The sequence below is a fragment of the Gorilla gorilla genome, chromosome 1, assembly GCF_029281585.2.
Source record: "Gorilla gorilla gorilla isolate KB3781 chromosome 1, NHGRI_mGorGor1-v2.1_pri, whole genome shotgun sequence".
NCBI lineage: Eukaryota > Metazoa > Chordata > Mammalia > Primates > Hominidae > Gorilla > Gorilla gorilla.
The window spans coordinates 136,899,185-136,922,859 of NC_073224.2; the positions used below are offsets into that span (position 1 = coordinate 136,899,185).

Genomic DNA, 23,675 nt, shown 5'->3' on the forward strand with positions numbered 1-23,675 from the left:
TCTTGCGTTCCAAACAGTAATTTCCAAAGCTGCTGACCAATCTTTATTATTATTTTTCCCTCTCTCTACAACACAGATGCATTAAAAGCAATTTAATGTCATATATGATATGATTCAGCTTTTGTAGATTTTCAAATATCAGACTATATTCAGTTGTTTATTAAATATGAAAAGATTGATTAAGTCAAACACTTTCAAGCCTCTTTTTCATGAACAAAAACATGAGTAAACACACCAAAGTTGAAAACTCTGACTTTCAATAGACTGTAATTTGTGCCTTTCAATCTCCAAATATATTTTTGTAACTGCTTGATGGGTTTATCTTGCCTGCTGCCCAGACAGGGCCTATTTATCCAGACAGGGGAATTGCAAACTCTTTCTCTATGCATACAGTTAGCTGAATAGGAGACTAGAGTTTTATTATTACTCAAATTAGCCTCCACAAAAATTTGGAGGATAGGGTTTTTTAAAGATAGTTTGGTGAGCAGGAGGCTAGGAAACGAGAACTGCTGCTTGGTTGAGGATGCAATCATAGGGGTATGGAAAATGGTCCTTGTGTGCTGATTCAGCTTCTGGCTGGGGAGCATGAGGCCAGTTAAATCACGAATCATGGGTCTGAGTGGAGTCAGCTGGTTGTCAGAAATGCAAAAGTCTGAAAAGACATCTCAAAAGGCCAATCTTATGTTCTACGTAGTGATGTTATTTACAGGAGTAATTGGGGAAGTTATAAACATTGTAACTTTCGGAACAACGGCTGGTAATTTTTTACTATGACTACATTTTAGTGGAATTCACACCCCTCTCATAATTCTAACTTTGTGGCTTTGTATTAGTTTTTATAAAGGCAGATTTGTTTGGGGAAGGACTATCATCATTTAAACTATAAAGTACATTTCTCCCAATGTTAGCTTGCTCCATGCCCAGGAACGATCAAGGGCAGTTTGAAGGTAAAAGGCAAGATGGAGTTTATTATATCAGATCTCTTTCACTGTCATAATTTTTTCCCTGTTACAATTTTTGTAAAGGACGTTTCACTCATAAGAATGTTGTTATTCTGTGCCTCAGGGAGAAGTTGGTCAAATTGGCCCAAGAGGGGAAGATGGCCCTGAAGGACCCAAAGGTCGAGCAGGCCCAACTGGAGACCCAGGTCCTTCAGGTCAAGCAGGAGAAAAGGTTGGTAAATGACTTTAAATTCACTGGTACTCTTGCAGCTGATGTTTCATTATCATTTAAATTTATTTCAATAACTGGTGTCAGAAATTGAGTTCTTACTACGTTAAAGATAAAATGTTTCATTATCATTTTAAATTTGCAACCATTACATTTACATTTCAGTGTAATATTAGGCAACATTAAAATTTGCCTCCAGAAAGTATTTAGTGATACCTTAAATTTTGTATAATGTACTGTGAAGTTAAATTTTTTAAAAAAAGCAAGAAGTGTCTATGACAAGTGTTATCACATTATATACACTAAAGCTAAATATAATCTCTTATGGATAGAATTAAAATGATTCATTTTCTTTCATATATATACATATATATGTATATATATCCTACATGTATATGTCTATATTAAATAGGGAATTCTGTTAAATTCCTATTAAATACTCCTAAGAGGTATAATTATGAGATGAATACTTCTTTTGTCACTTCTCCTTATTTTCTAGTCTTCTATGCCCTCCTCGGCCATGTGGAATCAGCTACTCTTAGAGTTCTTCCAAATTAGATGTTGAGAATTAAAGGATGTGTGATTAAAGGATGAAAGAATCAATGAAAGAGGGTCTACTTAAGGTTTTAGACCAAGTAGAATTATCTTTTATTTTTTCCACTTAAACATGCATTTCACATAATAAGTCTATTAAAAAATACTGGTATTCAGGCCCAACTTCAAGAGATTTTAATTTTAATCTGGGCTTGACACAATATCAATATGTTTTAAAACATCCCCAGATAATTATCATATTCATTGTTTGAGAGACACGGGGCATTATGTGTTGCATCAAAAAGATTTGCAACCATTACATTTATATTTCAATATAATATTAGGCAACATTGAAATCTGACTTCATGTTATAATGTAATAACATTTGTCTATGACGACAAGCAAGAACTGTCTATGACAAGTGTTATTACATTATATACACTAAAGCAAAATATCAGTAATCTCTTGCTGGTATAATTCAAATGTTTCCTTTTCTATATGTATATGTCTATATTTTCTACAACAAACATTCCATAATTTCTTTTTTTATTTTATTTTTTACTATACTTTAATGCACAACGTGTAGGTTAGTTACATATGTATACATGTGCCATGTTGGTGTGCTGCACCCATTAACTCTTCATTTACGTTAGGTATATCTCCTAATGCTATCCCTCCCCCCTCCCCCCACCCCACAACAGGCCCTGATGTGTGACGTTCCCCTTCCTGTGTCCATGTGTTCTCATTGTTCAATTCCCACCTGTGAGTGAGAACATGCGGTGTTTGGTTTTTTGTCCTTGTGATAGTTTGCTGAGAATGATGGTTTCCAGCTTCATCCATGTCCCTACAAAGGACATGAACTCATCATTTTTTATGGCTGCATAGTATTCCATGGCATATATGTGCCACATTTTCTTAATCCAGTCTATCATTGAACATTTGGGTTGGTTCCAAGTCTTTGCTATTGTGAATAGTGCCGCAATAATGCTATTTAAGAAAATTACAAATAGAAGCCCCCACCATTCTATCTCAGAAAGAAAATATATGATATAGGTATTAGATAGAGGGTGTGAATAGTCAAAAAGAAAATTCCTCATGTCCTTATGAATCATCTAATGTGACAGTTCTTATCGGGTTTCATACTTTGAAACTTCTACAGTTTCACACTTTGAAAAAACATTGCTAATTGTAAATTAATGAACAATGTTATAGTGATTTGGCAGCAAAATAAAAAGATCAGGGGAAAACAAGGCCTTATGGGGCATTTAAACCCTTTCCTTTAAAATGCTCAAGGCCAGTGGTTAAAAGGGTATCCTGGGACCCTCCTGTCTTCTTAGGCTCTATCACATGTAAACCAGTCACACAAGCCATTGTGATAAATCAGGAGCTTAAACTACCCCACAGTTCTTTTCTTCTTTAACATTTCATTAGTATATGTTAGTTTATTGAAGTTGCCTATCATCCTGTTGAAAATACAAACTTTCTGCCAGAATTTATTTTAAAATGACTCTAAAATGAATTAGAGTATATACATACATTCTAATGTGGTAATTACCAAAGAAAACAAATAGCTTGTGATCAGAATTAGATAATTTTACTTATCCTGAAATTGATGGTGTAAAACAAGCTGTGATAACTTAATGTATCCAAGGGGACATCATTATAAGTATGCTTCTTAGGGTTTGTTTGATATTTTCCATCTGAAGACTACTTATCTATGCAATGCTGATCATGACTTGGACAACTCTTTAGTTCAATCTGTACTAACAAGGTCATAAACCATGTTCTTAATTTTTTGCCTTATTTCATCCAGTAAAATACTTATTTTTATTTATAAGCTTCTGTTCATCTTTTTTTTTTTTTTTTTTTTTTTTTTTTTTTTTTTTTTTTTTTTTTTTTTTATGAGACGGAGTCTTGCTTTGTCGCCCAGGCTGGAGTGCAGTGGCGCGATCTCGGCTCACTGCAAGCTCCACCTCCTGGGTTCACGCCATTCTCCTGCCTCAGCCTCCCGAGTAGCTGGGACTACAGGCGCCCACTACCACGCCCGGCTAATTTTTTGTATTTTTAGTAGAGACGGGGTTTCACCGTGTTAGCCAGGATGGTCTCGATCTCCTGACCTCGTGATCCGCCCGCCTCGGCCTCCCAAAGTGCTGGGATTACAGGCGTGAGCCACCGCGCCCGGCCCTTCTGTTCATCTTTTATCAATGCACATACAAATTTGAACTTGTTTTATTTTCCGTTTTTAGTTGTTCAATGTACATTGAAAATAATGATACATTATGCTTTCTAATGTTTAAGACATTAGTAAATAATATTTTATAAATGAAGTGTGCTTTTGTAAGTATCTTATTAGGGAAATGGATGCACAGTAAAATTCCACATACATATTTTATTCAATTCTTTTTTATCTTTTTACCTGTGTTTTTTTTTAATTAATGTTTTGTTCAGATAGAAATCATAGGGAAGTAAATTGTTTAGGATAATATTTGAAACCATCTGGTATTTGTTACACATTGTTGGACTTCATTATAACTTAAATTTTGTTTTAGCACTTTCAGATTGAAAGGTAACCTTATTGCACTGGAACAAAATAGTATATTCAGTTACCTGCTTGGAGGAATAAACACTCCACAAAAACCATCATTATTAGCTAAAGCTCTCAACACATATTATATTTATTAGTCCAGGTATTTCAACATGTTAGAGTGAAAGAAGAAATTTGTCTTAAAATTTAATTCTGAATTTCTTTGCATATCTAGGTTTACTTACTCATTGAGAAAAGTTAAGTAACTCATGATCCCTTGTTTTATATTTAGACTGGGGTAAATGAAATAACTTTATCAAAAAGATTTACTCTAGTTGGAATGATAAAATCTAAATATTGTGCCAGTTACATCAACTAATTTAAAATAGTATTTAATGTTGAAAAACCTTAGGAGTATTTTTAACCAGGCTTTAGAATTCACAAAGAAGTGTAGAGTTCTCTTTAAAACCTCAGGGTTCACGTACCTAAAGAAGGCACTATCACTTATATAATAAAGGTTAAGTTAGGCAACATCATAACATTAGAAATATGTTCAAAGCAACAATTTTCTTATTCACATGAAGAAACATAATGAAGGTAAGTAATGACAAAAATCTGCAGATCTTCCTTTTGAGTGTACAATATGTGATTCTAATATTTAAAAAAAATTGAAATCATTATGTAAACTTAATTCAACTTAAAATATTACTTTGATTATCATATATTTTAACTGTAGGGAAAACTTGGAGTTCCAGGATTACCAGGATATCCAGGAAGACAAGGCCCAAAGGTAAAACAGCTTGATATTTATAGTTTATTAACATTTCGTGAAGATAATATTAATCACTTATGATTACCCTACAGTTTGTAACATCTCTATATTATGATGAGTACTTAAAAATAATTTCACAAGGAAAATCATAGAGTGTGTGCACGCCTGGAGTGCAGGGAGCTCAAAGAGCTTAGGTGATTATGGATTGCAGTATTTTAGGAGAAGGAATCACGAAACGAAGGCATAATCGGTAATTGTTTGTAATTGGAACAAGAACTATCCTAGTATATGTGGAAGTTTTAACATGGAAGACATTTGATGCATAATGGCTTTTGATTTCCTTTCTATTATCCTAAGGGTTTAAATTACCACTTAATTTTTTTTAATTAATACACCTTTCACACTGTCTATTACCCTCATTTCCATGAGTATTTTTTTTCCAGGGTTGCTATGACAAATCTCCACAAACTTATTAACTTAAAACAACAGAAATTCACTGCCTCACAGTTCTGGAGGACAGAAGTATGAAATCATGGTGTCATAGGGCCATGCTCCCTCCAGAGTTTCTAGTAAAGAATCTGTCCTTGCCTCTCCCAGCTTCTGGTGGCCCCAGGCATTCCTTGGCTTGTGACTTCATGACTCCAATCTCTGTTCCCTTCTTAACTGGCCTTTTTTCTGTGTGTCTTATTCTCTTCTGTCTCTTGTAAGAACACTCTCCATTGGATTTAGGGACCACCTAGGCAATCCAGGAGGATCCCATTTCCTTAATTTAATAGCATTTGGCAAGACTTTTTTTTTTTTTTTTCCAAGTAAGGTTCCATAGATTTGTATATGGATATAAATTTTCAGGAGCCACCATTCAATTCGCTGTATCACTCAAATCTCATTTTTGGCTATTTGAAATATACATATTTTAAGCATAAAAAATATGGTTTTCAAAATGCATATTTACCTCGGTGTACTAATTTTTCTCAAATCTATCATAAAACTTTTTTAAGGATGCACGTGATGCATTCAGTAGTTAAGCTTGTTAAGTGAATTAATATATAAATGTTGATTATTAATTACAGAATGGTTATGATACAGGAGGGAGACAGAGAAGTGCTGGGTAGTTTCAGTTATATCATTCTTTTAGTTATATGTACATGAGATTATATCAATCTATCAGTTTATTGAGTTTGACCCATTCAGGCATAACAGAAACAATAGGTATGGCAAATCCTGTTTTTGTAACATTCTTAAACGTGTATCTATTCATAAGTTTCACATGTAATTATGGGAGACAAAAATATCCTTCTCCCTGATTATGTAAACTGCATGTTATTGTGTTCCCTCATTGCCACGTGATAACACTGTCTTAGGCTTGCTATACAGCTTTGTCTTACAATTTTTTCATTGAGTTTCCCCAAAAATACTTCCTTGAGTAGCAGGGGATAAATATAATGCTTTTGAACCCTTCTAAAATAAGATTTATGGCATCTGTGATTTAAAAATAATACAGGCATAATTTAAATATTTTCTGGCTGTACTCAGGACACTGATTAATACTTTTTATCATTTAAATATTATCTCTAATATACTGCTCTGTCTCCCAGTTAGCTTCCTTTCAAATGTCAAGCATTTTCACAAATATTATCAGTAAAAGAAGCCATTCACTGCATAATCCAGGACCTCAAGCTATCCTTACATCACTTCATGCATTCTTGATCTATTTATTAAGTTAAATTGCAATTGTTTTGTTTTGATTTAAAAACACAGGAATTTGTCACAATATTACATGAATGAGTAGAATTTTATTTTATGAATTTATTTAAAATCCCGTTTTTTTCCTAAGTTCTCTGATCAATATTCTTTGAATTGTTTTTATTAACAAAATGCAACAGAATAACTAAACGGAAATGTTTCCTCCTAGAGGTATCCAACATTTTTTAATCCTTTTACCGAAATGTCTGGAATTTTATTCTTTATTTCTTCATATTGCTTCTCTTCATAACTCATTTATTATTTCTATGATCAAAAAGCTTTTAAGTTTCTCTGTTCTAAAATGAAAAACTGACTGGGACATCAAAGATGAAAGATAACTTCATATTTTTTCCTATGTGTAAGCTGATGAATTTTGAATAAATTTAAATTTTTTTTTTACTAAAATGAAATGCCTTTACCAGTCTCTTTCAAGCAGATTAAGGCCTGTAATTTGACATCTTATTAATTTCTTAGTAGCAATATAAACCATAAAGGTATTAAAAAGATGTAGCACCACATGTGCTATAAAATGATAGCTGTTTCTAAAATAAAATCTATTTTAAGGTAAGATACCTTTATATTTCAGACAGCATTTTAAAAATTTCACATTTTTAGTTTCACATGTATTGACCGAGCCAATTTCACAATTAATCTTTGACTTTATGGCCTTTGTGTGTTTCCATATAAAAACGGGTAATACTGTTTCATAGAAATTATATATTTTGGTGATAATTCCTTATATGGGAAGCAAAAAATAACATTTCCGTATATTCAACTGATTAATTGGTGGGTTGGTCATTTTTCTGTGTTTTCTATCAATTTCCTAGAGTAGAAACTCTACGTAAGTATATACATTTATGAAAAACAAAATTGGCGCATAATATCTCTTTGCTTAAACGAAGTATCTATAAATATGCTTAGTTATCTCTTCTAGTCAGGACAGAACTGAATATTTGTCCCCCCCCTCAAAATTTTTATTTTCATACTGTATTATAATCATTTGTCCAATTCCTGTAATAGTCACATAGTAATACTGTGCTAGATTCTGTGTAGAGAAAGAAAAGAGATTTTGAAAGCTCTTCAAAATGTAATGTGCAGAGATTTTTTCCCCAGTACGTGAATATTACACATCCTAATAATTGTTCTCAGGTTGATCACAAGTTAGCTGTATAGACATGTATTGAAACATACAGGAAAACATGTTATAAAAAACAGCTTAGCAGTGCATCCTTCAGGTTATTATTTTGACTATCAGCTGCCATAGGGCATCACATACGATTTTATTGACCTGCTTTAATAGCATCATGTAGGAAATACAAATTGCTAGCATCTTACCTTCCTGATAAGTGTGTAATATTCACTACTTTCAAATTGGGAATAGGGCCAAATAGTTGCCTCCTGTGAGTAGGTAATACTCTACACCTGGCTATTCCAACTGTGCATGCCTGAGAATACAGCTTCAAGACTTCTAAGATTTCACAGTACATGTGACCCCGAGAGGTTGGTAAAAATGCAGATTCCTGGACCTCACTGCCAGAGAGTCTGTTTCAGTTTCAGTAGATGTGGAGTGTGCCTTAGCAATCCATATTTTTAGCAACTACTCTAGATTATTCTGATACAGAGGAGCCATGTATCACTTTGAGAAACATTATTTTTAGGGGTATTTCAATGCAAGTGAGTGGATTAAAAAAAGAAAGGTGTGTATTCAAGTCAAACAGGGCTTTGTTATATTTCCCTTAATATATGGGGAAGTTTGTAAAATTTGATGTCTAGTATTCTCGCAGAGGCTAGACATTTTACGTATTATTGCACTTAATCCATACAATGATCTAAACAGGAAAACTCTCCACTCATTCCTTTTCAGGGTCTCATAATTAACAAGTTGAGCAGCAAGGATGTGAACACTAATCTTCTCTATTTTATGATACAGTGATGAGGGAAGCTAATCACAATCATGATCAACTAAATGAGAAGATAAAAATTTAGATATATGTACAAGATCATATGGGAAATTTGGTTATTGGGGATTATATTGCATTCCATCTGTAAAATGTGGCTATTTGTAAATGAAATAGTGTTTTTATAAACTTATTTCATTTTAAAATAATTATTAATTATACATTATTATTATTTTTATACCAAGCATTCTTTTTTCAGTCCCACAAATTTCAAATTACCTGTAAGCTGTGTATTACTGCCCTCACTTTGCAGAAGAAAAATCTATACTTGATGAGCATAAGTAATGTACCAAACTTACTTAGCTGATGCATTTAGCTGATGCATAACTAACATAAATCTCAAAATTATGTCTTCAGAATTCTAAAAAACAGAATTTTAATGCTTGGGTGCCTGAAATAGACTTTCAGCTAGATATAGTTGTATTCAAATACCAAATCGAAAAAGTGGAGGAAGGTTTTTAGTCTATGAATTGATCCAGTTTTAAAAGTGTAAAAATACTCAACTCAAAAGTGGTAACTATAGACATATGATAATATTAATTCAGGAAAAACATTTTCTAAAATTCCTATTTTAGTATTTGACTATTCCTGTTTGTGATAATAGGATTTTTCTTTAGAGTTGAAGCAAATACAAAGAATTTTACATTGCAATACATTTTCTATAAAATGTCCTATAATTACTGTTTTATAACAAGAGATGAAATAATATTTGATTAATTCATTTACTCAGAAGGTTAAAAACTAAAATGTTTTATCAATTTGTGCTTTCAATGCTTCCAGGATTTCAGATGTCATTGTAAGTTCATTTTCAATTACTTCGATGATATCTTAAAATTTATATATTTGATTTAAATATTAACAGCTGTGTGAAAATCACTCTGTTCCAAAATGAATTACATCTTGTGACTGAAAATGTTAATTGCCATGTTTATTCATTATTTACTTTTATTATTGTAGGGTTCCACTGGATTCCCTGGGTTTCCAGGTGCCAATGGAGAGAAAGGTGCACGGGTATGATATATAAATATAATGTTTTGAACTATGTATATAAATGTTCTTAGCTGGACATAGTGGTGTGTGCCTGTATTCCCAGATATTTGTGAGGCTCAGGTGGAGGATTGCTTGAATCCCGGAGTTCCAGGCCAGCCTGGGCAGCATAGCAAGTCTGTCTCTAAATGAATATGAATGAATGAATGAATGAATGATGTTCTTGCATGACTACTCGGTCTCAACACCAGACTCATAATTTATTGTGATATACTGTATATTGAAATTGAACTGTCTTTGCTAGGGAATAGCTGGCAAACCAGGCCCTCGGGGTCAGCGTGGTCCAACGGTAGGTGCCTTGATTTAAAATGATATACATTTTTCATATTGAATTTAGTGTATCAAGATAATTTATTTTTCAAAAATAGAAATTGATTTAGTGCCTTTGGATTTGCCTGGCATTAGTTCGGGTTCATCTTTTGTTCTCATCTGCAGGGTCCTCGAGGTTCAAGAGGTGCAAGAGGTCCCACTGGGAAACCTGGGCCAAAGGTATCACCTGCACTTTTTCTGTTTGGATGTTACTGTAGATTTTTTTTTCAGGCAGATGGTATGAGAAAGAATTCAAACTGATTTTCCTTTTCTTTTCTTGGTGCCAGGGCACTTCAGGTGGTGATGGCCCTCCTGGCCCTCCAGGTGAAAGAGTACGTATGATACAGCCACATAATATAAAATGAAAATTAGTATGTCTGCAAATATTTAGATTTCAGAGAAAAGATGTATGTCTGCTAATACATGTGCACGTTTATCCAGAAAATCTAGTCTGAATTTAAAAACGCTTATTTTTTAATTTATTCCTCTTCACCAATAAAAAAGCTTAATCAATATGTTCTACTAATTTTGTTATAGAAATGAGAAAAATGTGTGTAACTGGACAAAGCTATCACTCTTATAGTCAAGATAAAAATATGTATTTTTTAAATTTTAAATACGCTTGAAACATCTTTGCCCTCTTCTTCATTCAGCTTGCTTTCCATATTGATGCTCATTTTGTTCACAGAGCTGGCAGCAATATTCTGCTGGTAAAAAACAAGCTACTAGTAGCCATTAAGCCAGAATCAATGTACATTCAACTCAAGATAAAACATCTATTCCAGTAAATAGAATAGCTATTTAGTAAATTGATTTTTAATTGATATAAGATGTAGCCAAATACATATGAACAAGCATGCCCTTTGTTTGGATTTTTTGGCAAAATGTAACATTTTGTAGTCAGATTTTTAAAAAAGCTATCTTCCTAAGTTTAAATATTATAATTTGTATTCCTTTAAAAAATTAGAATCATTTTTCATATTCTATAATAATTTTCAGTATTATGGAGTCAGGTTAATATATTTTTGTGTATCATTATTTGAAATATATAATAGGCATTTTACACAAGACAGAAATACCTTGCAATGCATAACCTAAAATTGAAAATGAATAATTTTTATTTGAGTAGGAGCAATGAGCAAAACTTGAGTTTTTATTTGTGATGAAAATGGGAGTAGATAACACACAAGAATAAACATTTAATTAGAGTTGTGTTAAGTCTTTGGCTCATATTTAATTAACTTTCCGCTAAATGTTTCTCACTCTTGATGAACCATTCCCAAATTAAGTCTATCCTGTAAATTTTGAGCTCATAAATAATACATTCATTTGAAGTATTTTATGGTCAGTCATTTTAATAAGGGACATTTAAATTAATTAAAATGGCTAAATAATTAAATGGAGTAGAACAATTTAACAAAAATTAGCACAACTGTGAGTTTTGTTTTTAGAGCACCACCGATTCTCTCATGCATTTGGTTTTGTCTTCCAAAATGTTATGATCAATAATATTTCCTTACAAGTGAATATGCTTTTGCTGATACTGCATTTTAATTTGAAAAACAGCAATACTATCATCCAACAGTATGATTACTTTTAAAAACACTTTGAGAGTGAGACAAGTACCTCTTGGGAATTTTTGTTTTGTTTTGTTGTTTTAGTAATCTAGGTGGATTCATTTTCAATAAATATTCATATATGTTTTCAATGTCTATACAGGAAGAACATATTTCCTATGTTCCTTGTGGTTGATGAGACATTTCATCCCAAGTATGCCTTCATTTTCTGCCAAGAATTTTTAATTATCTTAAACTATTTAGTTCACATCTTGAGCACACAGTTGAAAAATGGCAAAAGTAATGCCCTAAAATATTTTCTTCAAAATATATGAGTTGGGGAAAGTTCAGGGAATTAGTTCTGTAGTACCATTGGATTAGAAAATGAAATAACTATTTTTGCCCATTTCAAAGGACTCTCTCATGATCATTATATTTATATTTAACTATATAGTTATACATGGCATGCATATATATATATGTATACATAAACTTTTATTAAAGTATTCTACAAATTAAATGTAATCCCTCATAATCATAATTTGCAGATCATGGATGCTGGTTATTAAAGGTTAAATATATCTTTTAGTTAGGTCTAAGGTTACCAAATTAAGTGAAAACAAAACAAAAATGGAACAACAGAACCAAGACACCTAGATAAATTTGAATTTTATATAAAGAATAAGTCATTTTTGTCACAACTATGTCTCGTGATATTTAGGACATATTAAAATTATTCATTATTTATTTAAAGCTCAAATTTAGGCACTGGATATTTTATCCGGTGATCTGATTTCAACACCATCTGTACACTGAGTCATTATGGATTTCTTAAAGTCCCACCTGGAAACCATTTTGATTATTAGGAAAAGAATATGCCAGCCAGGCGCGATGGCTCACACCTGTAATCCCAGCACTTTGGGAGGCAGAGGCGGGCAGATTACCTGAGGTCAGGAGTTCGAGACCAGCCTGGCCAACATGGCGAAACCCTGCCTCTACTAAAAGCACGAAAATTAGCTGGGCATGGTGGTGGGTGCCTGTAATCCCAGCTACTCAGGAGGCTGAAGCAGGAGAATTGCTTGAACCCAGGAGGCGGAGGTTGCAGTGAGCCGAGATCGCGCCACCGCACTCCAGCCTGGGCAACAGAGCAAGACTCTGTCTCAAAAAAAAAAAAAAAAAAAAAGCCAACGTTTTCTGTGAAATTTTATAAAGACTCAATTTTTCATTTTTATTTTAAAGTAATGATTTTTGGAATGTTTCTTTCTTAAAAGATTTTAAATTCAAATTGCATTTGAAAGGCAGCAAAATTTTAGGAAGCAAAAACATGACATTTTAAGAAATCAGGAAAACAGTTTGCTACATAACCAAAAGAATACTATTTTTAAAAATTTGTACTTAAATTGGATTTTTATTTAGGAATCATAGTTTCATAGTTTAATAAGAGTTTAAAATTTTGTAAGTTCCTAAGATTTGCCCAGTAGTTTTGGTAGTTTCATGTGAAATCTATTTTTGTTAACTTTATATATAACTTTGAAGTTACTTTTTTAATATAAGATGCTGGTAATAGTAAAAACTTGTGATGATTTCTGAACTAACATCGGCTTATGAATGGTAATGAGATTTTTCTTGGGAAGGCTAGATTGATAAATAGAAAGAGTAAATTCTATTGAAGGCCAACTTCAGTAAACTCTATTTTTGATTAGAAAAATACATAAATCCTACCCTAAATGTATTACTTAAGACATTTTATTTATGTTATCTTTCATAAATCTTCTTAAATAAATGTAACTATTACGTTCTGGGCATATAGAGGATTATCTCTTACCAAGTACTTTTTCTGCCAACAGTGGAGTCACTGTAATGGGACTTTATGCACTTTTTAAAAATAGGTAAATTTGAGAGATGAATAATATAGTTAATTAAAAATCAAGCCAAGAATGATATTATAATTTTTATTTGGACTGAACATTAATAACTACACAATAAAGTTATTTTTACCTTATCTACAAAAGAAATTTATACATGAGTAAAAAATATATTGACATCATCCAAAATAAATATATTTTAGATATGGAGAATAAAGGCATCTTCTGTGGTCTTTTTGAGATAGTCACATACTTTCTCTTTTAATTTTAGAATATACGGCTAGATACAGAACAGGGATAGAATAAGTTTTAAAACAGATTTTTTTTTTTTTTTTTAGCGGGGCTGTGGAATTGAATTGAATCAAAATATCTTCCTTGTATGAATGTTTCTAACCAATGTTAAAAGTAAAGACACTGCAGAACTTCTCAATACTTACATGTTCTATTCACTTGTAATTGATATGAATTCTAAATATTTACAGTGTTCCTGAGGTAACATTGATGTGATGTGTAGTTTTGAGTAGAAATAGTGTGAAAATGTATCCATTTTACTTTTAGATTAGCACTTACTATCGTGTTGTATTACCATAGTTCTGTCACTGTGATGAAGAAGCTGTATGGTACATTGTATTTTATCTATGTAAATAAACCTCAAAGTATAAAGATGCATCTTCTAAGGCATATTGTTAACTTCTCCCCACTGCTTTTTATTTCCAGGGTCCTCAAGGACCTCAGGGTCCAGTTGGATTCCCTGGACCAAAAGGCCCTCCTGTAAGTGTCAGAGCTTCTCTTTCTCTTTCTTCATTTGATATTTTTACATTTTTCAGAGTCACAGCTTACATTTATATATTTGTTAGATATAATATTGATAAAATCTCTGTAAAATTACAATTGATGTCAAAGAAAGTAGACATTTTTAATTTATAAGGTTCATAGATCGTTTCTGAGTATAATTTCAACATCTCTCATTAAGTATTTTTTGACAGTATACCGAAGGCTAGAAAAACATGAATATCATTCTCTCAGCTGCTCTTTTACTGCAGTGAATATAACTGATGACATTACAAATTGTTATCAACTCTTAAATATTTGGTATATTAGAATTTATCTTTTATCTTCCATCATCAAAATAACCTTCTTCAAATAACACTCCTTAAATCCCTCCAACATTGTGATATTACTTAAGTCATGCTAAAATTTATTTATATTAATATTATATCTGTCTCTATAATCCCTTCTTTTTAGAAAATGTAATGAGAATTCTCATTAAATCTTATCCCTTTTATGAAATGTGTTTAGAGCAACACTTGAATGTTCATCAAGCATCTTCATAAAGTTAATTGAAATACTTTGTTTTCATATTTAAATATTTGTGGGGACATAGAACATACTGGGGTCTTTTTTGTTTCTGTTTGTTTGTTTGTTTTGCAACCTCTCCAGTTTCTTTAAGAGAGCGGGAGTCGGATTACCCACCTGTCTAGGACAGTGGTTCTCAAATGTAGTCCCTGGCCCAGCAGCATCCACAGCTCTTGGGATATTGTTAGAAATGTTGTTTCACTGAACAAATCACAATTCTGGAGAGGGGCAGGGGCCCAGTCTATCTTTTAAAACACCCTCTAGACAGTTCTGATGCATGTTAAAGTGTGTGAACTTCTGTGCTAGTCCAGATGAACAATACTACCCATACTTTAATGTACACACAAATCATATTGGTGAATTATTTATTTTGAAATAATTAAACATCAAATATTAAGACAATCCTTAACTTTTTACAATAATTTTTAGACCCTGCTTAAATTATTATTTTACCACTGAAGAGTTTTGCATTATTACTGCAAAGATATTAGGAAAGTATTGTTATCTGTATTACAAGGTTATAGAAAGATCAATAAGTATGGCTAGTGTTAAATATAGAGTAACCTTGGTACTACCTGCATGTAATGCTTACCTACTATGTCAGTTTTGCTCCAAATGTAACATGAAGACTCTGCAAAGTTTCACAGAGAAATGAAAACAGTTTCAAAAGTCACTGTATGTATATTTTTATAAACATTCTTATAATTATTTTAAGCTGTATATTAGATTATTGTTTAGGAACAAAGTTTAGTGACGTATATAACCTCAGTATTGTACCATTTATGTTTGTATGTATTGTTGAGAACTGCTTGGCTCATGTAATATTGTTTCATTGTCAAAGAAACCCATTTGACTCATTTTTTATCAGACTTTTTCAGCCCATTGTGTTATGTATCTTTCAACATGTTTTGAGCCATTGATCGTGCATGCATTTTGTCTTTAAGAGGTATCAGAAGCATAATAAATGCCTACACTTGAGAAGCATGCATTCTAGTAGGAGAGACAAGAAGGAGTATTGCTTTCACTGATAAACAAGATGATTTTTATACTGTTTCTCTAACAAGTGAAACATTAGAGCATGAAATAAAAATACCCCATTTCTCTAGTATGCAGTTTTATGCAGTTTGGGACAGAATTGGCTTCATCTGTTTGATATAGAAAGAAGAAGTTGGGGTAGAGAGATAGAAAAAACCTCTTCCTGTAAATTAATTGGTTCATCTCCTTCATCATAGCAGGAAAAAATTTTATATATATATATGATGTATATTCACACAGACATATATATATATATATATGGATCTAAATATTCCCTTCAGATTCTGTTAATATCATGCCCATATCGGCATATTTTGGGAATATGTAGCCATCCATTTAAAAAACACATTAACTTGAAATGATTAAGAATTATAGCATGACTAGTATGAGAAACATTCTATTTAGAATAGAAAAAGTCAAAACTCAGTGCCAATGAGAAGTGAGAAAACATCCTTAAACAATTACCTACAAGTTTTCACAGATTTTCTCGCCAAATCTGCATACCCTCATTTAGATGAATTTGTTCTCTCTGTCCTGTACCAACTAGATCAAAGGGGAAGCCTGGGAAGCCTATTTTGATGAAAAAATTATTACTTTTACATAGATACCATGAAATTATTTGGTAATTAGTCTGCTTATTCATTGGTTAATAGTTTGTGGCCTTTATATTTATTTAGGGCTAATTGCTTGATATTAGAAGTACATACTTAAATCAAGAAAAATGATAATGACACCAATTCTTAATGGAGTATATTAACACTACTCCCTCAGTCTATCTAGGAAAGCCATTAAATATTATGTTGCATTCTTCCCAGGATGTGATCGCTTAGATCTAAGATCGCTATTTTAAAGTATTATAATATTTTGCAATGAATGTGTTATCTATGTCAGCAAATATGAGATATTTAATCTTATATTTACAGCTTTGTTAAAAAAAGTAAGTCTTGTATTAGTGGCAAAGTACATCATTTAAGAAGCACTTTAGTATGGTGGAAAAAAAAGCCAGACATAATTGATATCCTTCAGCTGTCATCCTCTCTGTAAAACTTTTATTATTGCCCAGAATTGAAAGCAAGTTTATTGCCAAATGTATCAAACCAGTGATAAGGCACAGAAATTGTTTTATTTGTTATTTTGTAAAACTGGACCTCAATGAAGTCTACTACCAATTAACTAAATACTTATTTCTGTATGTCACCTCCAAACTGAGGGCAAAACTAAGTCTTAGCATTAGTATACACCTAGTAACTGATACATGGGTATGTAATATATGTTTTTTTAAAGAAGCCATGGTTAAATGACATCCAAGAATGTTTTGGGTCCTCGGTTAAAAACACTCCAGTTTTGTTTTTTGAAGAAGAGGATGGCAGTAGTAGCCCTGGAAAACCTGAAGAAGTCACTGAGCAAGCCATGATGTTGTCAAGTAGCATAACGGATTTTAATTAGAGTTGTTAATTTACAGGGCACCCAGGATGTCAATACAGATAACTTTAAGGGAGCAAAGATGGTTCTGGCACCACCAAGAACCTTTCTCCTGAAGTAGCTAGCCAACCTGGAAAAAGTCTCCCTCAGTTGGAAGAAAGCTATTTGAGAAAATGATATTTTGGAACAAAGCCTGTTTTTCATACGCACTCTATAAGAACATATATTAAAAATAGATGTTCAAAAACAATTTTATTTAAATAATTAACATACAATGAGAGGTGTACCTGTTATAATTTAAAATATCATTATTAAAAGAATCATTTCTCTTCATTCATCTAGAAGGGTGATAGTATTTTTATCTCTACCCGTTGACCATGTTTTGAAATTTGAACTTGATACGTAATGGTTACTGAGTAGAATGAATAATCCATAAGGCAGTCTAAAGAAGCAGTTTCTTTCTACTAAGTATTTAAAATATAGGACCCTCACAGAGTTGTTCACGTTGTTTGTAGTTAATTGCTTCATTTATTTCTTAAGCCATGACAAAGACAGCATCCTTTATACAAAGTGATAGCACCAGATTTGCTCTGTGGTACTTCACAAACATTATGCTTCCAAGAGGACATTTAAGAAAATCTACTGGGAAAAATTTGTCCTGACGACTTCTAGAATTGAGTATAACATATTGTTTCCTTTACTTGAAAAAATTTGAGAGATAAAATGCCATTTTTTATGAGTTTGTATTTATTTTGCATTCTTGGTTTTTTTTTTGTTTGTTTTGTTTTGTTTTTTGTTTTTTGAGACGGTCTCGCTCGGAGTGCAGTGGTGCCATCTCAGCTCACTGCAACCTCCGCCTCCCAGGTTCAAGGGATTCCCCCTGCCTCATCCTACCGAGTAGCTGGGACTACAGGCGTGTGCCACCACGCCCGGCTACTTTTTTGTTTTTTAGTAGAGACGGGGTTTCAGCATGTTGGTCAGAATGGTCTTGATCCTCTGACCTCTTGATCCTCCCGCCTCGACCTCCCGAAGTGCTGGGATTACAGGTGTCAGCCACCCTGCCCGGCCTTCTTTTGCCTTCTTGTCAGTTAGAAGCTCGGATTACCACTAGAGGGCACTATTTCTCTCTGTTATCCAAGTTTTGATGCACCGGGAATTGAATTAGGAACAAATCACCAAAAAGGGGGAAATATTCATTTGTGAAGTGCTAAAGAAGTAATATTTTTCACAAAAACGAAAATACAAACCTTTGCAAATATTATTTTACAAATGATTGATGCAAATGAAATGTATTTAAATGTAAAATATTCAGAAAAGAGTTCTACTATTTTATTTTGGTTTCAGTTATAGCTACAGAATTATATTGAAGAGATATATGTGCATATTACCATATATAAAATCAAAAGAAGAGCAAAGTAAAATAGCTAATGGAAATATAAAAAGAAAAGAAAATTTTCTAACATGTCACATTTAGACTATAAAATAATTAAATATTTATGACATGTGGTATTTAATATTTGTAATTTCAGGGACCACCTGGGAAGGATGGGCTGCCAGGACACCCTGGGCAACGTGGGGAGACTGTAAGTGACCTTGTTACTCTTATTAAAATTTCCATCTCTAGCACCTCATCAGTTCATACATAGAAAGCTACTTTATTATGAATATTTCAATTACTAGGTTGAGAAAAATGGAAAAATTAATTCCATTAAGCCTTTTATTGAAATATATATATAAATACAAAAATAGATACAAGAAATATACTTCAGGAAATAGGATGTTAGTTGACATGATTGTTCTTATTGTCAATAGCAGCATTTTAAGGATGAGCTGATGGAGAAGACACCATTATTTTTTGGACATCGCGTCAAGATTTTCCCTCTCACTCTTTTCACTGAAGACTGTTTATAGATACATTCCACTCAAACCCATCATCTCTCCACTCTCTAAAGGCAACAGATTACGAATAGCCATGAACATAATACCATATTCTTTTATCTAGAACTAAGGGATTAAATACTTGCTGATATTGGCCCAATCGGCTATAACTGGTTGGGAACTATGTCAAAAGCATCTTTCCATGTGAAACAGGAAAAAGTAAATCAAAAACGGTCACTAAATTTTACTTAAAACCTATAAAGAATATAACAGTAAACAAATTGACTGAACAACTTACCATGTGTATAACAATTTGGGCAGAGAGGAAACTGGCAGCTCAGTGACGGTTTAAGAATCCTGGTGAGTTTATTTATTTTGCCCCTTTCAAAATCAGACATCTGGCTATCCCAGTGAATTGTCATTCTAATCAGAAATCATCATGGATTGGCCATGAATCAATTCTTGCTTCTCACCAATGATTGCTTTTATCCAGATTTCTCAAGGAAACCACAAATGCAGACTACCTTTGACTATGTGGCTGAAAATCATGTTAGGGTAGGTGGCACCCTGAATACGTACTGGAGTTGCATAGCAATGTACTATAATAAATCTGAAATCTGAAAAAAATATGATTTTTCTGCTATGGAGGAAACAATCTGTTAGCAGCCACCCAATTTTGCCTTGCTTACCATGTGGCAATTCTTAGTTTCACCGTTTCTTAGTTTTAGCCAGATGAGAAACTTTGGAGTCTTGGATTTCAGAAGCAAAATTGAAATATGATTTAGTGAGACCAAAGAAAAAACTGTTTGGATATCCTCTTGGGAAGGATATCTATATGAGGAGCAGAAATAAACTTTCTAAAGGAGAGTCAACACTCAATTTGCAAATGCATTATCATTCAAATCTTTCAGCCAAATCATTTTTAGTGAAGTCATTGTATAACTTTCTGGGAATAACTATAGAATATTCCAAAATGTCTTGTGGGGAAAGGAAACCTAGAGAATTACTGTTATAAAGTCCTTTATGTCTATGATTTAATCTGGAGCTTCCACTTCTAACGAAAATAATTATATCACATATAACATTGAGATTTAAACATAGAAGAAAAATAGCATAATGTTTCTAGAATGAACGTTTCTGTTTTGTAGGTTTTCACAGATAAAAGCCAGGATTATTTCTGAAAAAATTATATTCCCGATTTCACATCCACTTTAAGGGAATAGTGAATCGTCCTATAGCCTCAAAGCTTTCTTTCTCACTTTGTTCTCTGCTGACCCAGATTCAAAGGATTACCTTGTACAGGAGTCACAATCTAGAGTGGGCATTCTTTGCCATATATTTATTATCTTATTTAAATGGAGAAATTTTTGAATTATATTTGAGATTTGTCTCCAGTCAGAAATCCATTAATTAAATGTTTGTTCTGACATCTTACATTCATTTGGGTTGTTTCAGTATAGTAGAAACTATTCCCAATTTTTCCTGGTGCCCTTAAACAGCTTCAGAAATGGTTTCTATTATATTGAAATGACCCAAATTTGTCTCAGAAACATAGTGCCAAATGCTGTATTGGTCCTAAAATTGGTTTAGTCTTTTAAAGATTATCAGAATAGGAATCACATTTCTGTTGGATTGTAACAGCATATTTTTCAAACTACCCATGAATATGTCCAATTAATTTCCATTTTCAGCAACTTTGAAAAACATAATTTGACTAGCTATTCTGAAATTAAGTGGCAAGTGTAGTCTTATTACATGACAATATTGAACAAGCACAACTTGTTGTGAACTGTAAAAGTTTTCCTGTGTAGTTTGTTTGTAAGATCCCCAAGATCAAATATATTAGATACTTGCAAACACTCTGAATGGATTGAATGAGCAGACATATGGGCAATGCTGTCTTCCAACTTTCCCAAATCCATCACTCACACAAATGGGCTAGCAGCCAAGACTTCCTCTCTCCCCTTAGGATGTATGAGTGCAAGTCTATGTTGTAATTTTGTCGAGACTTTCTGCAATTAAGTATTGATTTTTAATCTATTACATTTAATTATTATTGCAATATTTTGTGTGTGATTCTTGCTCTCACAGTTAGTAAGACAAAATGCTTTATAAGACTTTTTTAAAAAGTTTGGAATTGCCTTTATATCTTCCTGTTGAATTTAATGATTAAAAATTGGAGGAAGAATAACCCAGACAGAGGAAACAGGTCATACAAATATATGGTGTGTGGCTATTCAGAGAAAGGTAGGAAGATCAGCATGGCTAGGATTTAGGATACATTATCAAAGCAAAGGAAGTAACTGAATGTGCATACTGGGCCCCTGTTGGCTAGAACTTTGTCATCTATATGTTTAAAAATGAATTTATTGGCTGGGCGTGGTGGCTCACGCCTGTAATCCCAGCACTTTGGGAGGCCGAGGCGGGCGGATCACGAAGTCAGGAGATCGAGACCATCCTGTCTAACACGGTGAAACCCCGTCTCTACTAAAACTACAAAAAATTAGCTGGGCATGGTGGCGGGCGCCTGTAGTCCCAGCTACTCTGGAGGCTGAAGCAGGAGAATGGCGTGAACCTGGGAGGCGGAGCTTGCAGTGAGCCGAGATCACGCCACTGCACTCCAGCCTGGGCGACAGAGCGAGACTCCGTCTCAAAAAAAAAAAAAAAAAAAAAAAAGAATTTATTATGTTTGGTTTTGTGGGTGATGATTCTGCCTAATGTAAACAAGTTAGTAAACCTTATTTGAAAAACTCAACAATGGTGAAGGAAAGAGGTGATTATAGTTTGAATAAGACAGGTCTACTAGGATAACAGAGAAGAAGCTGTATTTGAGGGACCTTCTCAGGTGACACATTCAGATAAAATAACTGATTAAGCATGGGCACTGAAGAAAAGTCTGGAATCTGAAGACACGCCATTAAAAAGGGGAAGAACATAGAAGGAAAATCAAAGGAGAAGATACATTCAGCAAGTTCCATGTTAGGAATGTTGAAGAGAAAGCATGATATACAATTGGAAATTTCTAGTAGGCACTTACTGAGAGAGTTTTAGGGCTCATACTGATTAGAGATTTATAAATAGTTGGGAGTGGAGGAGTTCATCAGCATAGAGATGGCAATTATGGTGATAGAGGTTGTTGAGATAATCCAGGGACACACATACACATATGCACACATGTATATATATATGTGTTTAGGTGTCTGTGTATGTGTGTATGTAAATCTGATAACAGATTTCCAAACCAACTGGTTGATGAAAAAATTAAGCGACTAATATGCTTATAAAATGCTAAATAAATTTTATGACATTTCCCCCCAGAAATGATTGCTTTTGCTATTCATAATGATAGCTCAAATAGAACCCTGAAAGTCTGAATTAATAAATTTTTAAAATAGAACTCTATTTTCTTTCCCTGTAGCATCAATTGCAATAATTACAGACTCTTTACCTACTTATACAATTTTATTATTGTAAATAATTCATTCATAGTTATTGGGAACATTGTGATACTAACGTGAGACTGCTAGTTCCTACCCACTGTTTTTCTAATCTTATTATTTTCAGTCTGACCAGATGTTGTAGGGAATAAAATATTCAGTTCTTTCGAAACTTCTCCCAATATTTTCTATCTACTTCTCCAGCTGTTAAAAGTAACTTAACTCTCATGGGTAAGAAATTAACCTATCTTAACACAATTATGTGGAATGAATAACCCACAGCCTAGAGAAAAATAAATACCAGAATATATGCCCAGAAGTTTTATTTAGTGAGTATATTCTGCTCAAATCAACCAGATGATATTTTAATGACTGAATTATTTTCAAAATGCATTTATGACTATATCTCTTGAGTTTCTTACAAGAAAGAATATTGATAAACGCTAAAATAATTACTAACTATGCAAAGCATTATTTTAGTAGATCTATTTTTATATCTTGTTTTATGAGATTTTTGGAATACAATAGAGAGAAATGTATTAATATCACAGGCTGTGAATTTACCTTTGTATAAACAATCAGTAAACTGTTTCAAAGAATGTCTAAATCATCATTTACTTCATCCATAAACATTACTGGGTTAAAATTCTGTATGTTGTTTGACCTAGTGGAATGGGGCTAAGAACACATTTTTACTCTAGCTTCATTTATTAAAGGTAATTATTGCCCTACCATGTGAAATATTGAAATGGCAAATTTTGAATTTTAATGAAAACTGAAATAAGTTTAACATATTAAACATATTTAAGCATTTGAAAATAAATATTTTTAGTCAATAGGTGACTTTCTTTTAATGTGACTTTTTCAGCTATCTCATAGAATTTTGATTTATGCTTTGTGTTGTATGTAGCTTTTACAAATAATACTTTGCCTCCTTAGGGATTTCAAGGCAAGACCGGCCCTCCTGGGCCAGGGGGAGTGGTTGGACCACAGGTATGTTCCTTTGCTTTATTTCCCAAGCAAGATTTATTTTTTGTTTACATTTTAACCTTCCTAAGTTGTGTAAAAT

At 32.9% G+C, this 23,675-nt stretch overlaps 1 protein-coding gene across 2 annotated transcripts in view; it reads left to right on the forward strand.

Moving 5' to 3' along the window:
• COL11A1 (collagen type XI alpha 1 chain) overlaps positions 1–23,675 on the forward strand; it is a 230,623-nt gene that overhangs the window by 118,979 nt on the left and 87,969 nt on the right. For both annotated transcript variants that reach the window (XM_031002707.3, XM_055375041.2), the window contains exons 30-38: positions 1,066–1,173; positions 4,965–5,018; positions 9,659–9,712; positions 9,993–10,037; positions 10,184–10,237; positions 10,345–10,389; positions 14,196–14,249; positions 18,821–18,874; positions 23,546–23,599. In XM_031002707.3, coding sequence (XP_030858567.1) covers positions 1,066–1,173; positions 4,965–5,018; positions 9,659–9,712; positions 9,993–10,037; positions 10,184–10,237; positions 10,345–10,389; positions 14,196–14,249; positions 18,821–18,874; positions 23,546–23,599 — 522 coding nt within the window. The remainder of the gene's footprint in view (positions 1–1,065; positions 1,174–4,964; positions 5,019–9,658; positions 9,713–9,992; positions 10,038–10,183; positions 10,238–10,344; positions 10,390–14,195; positions 14,250–18,820; positions 18,875–23,545; positions 23,600–23,675) is intronic.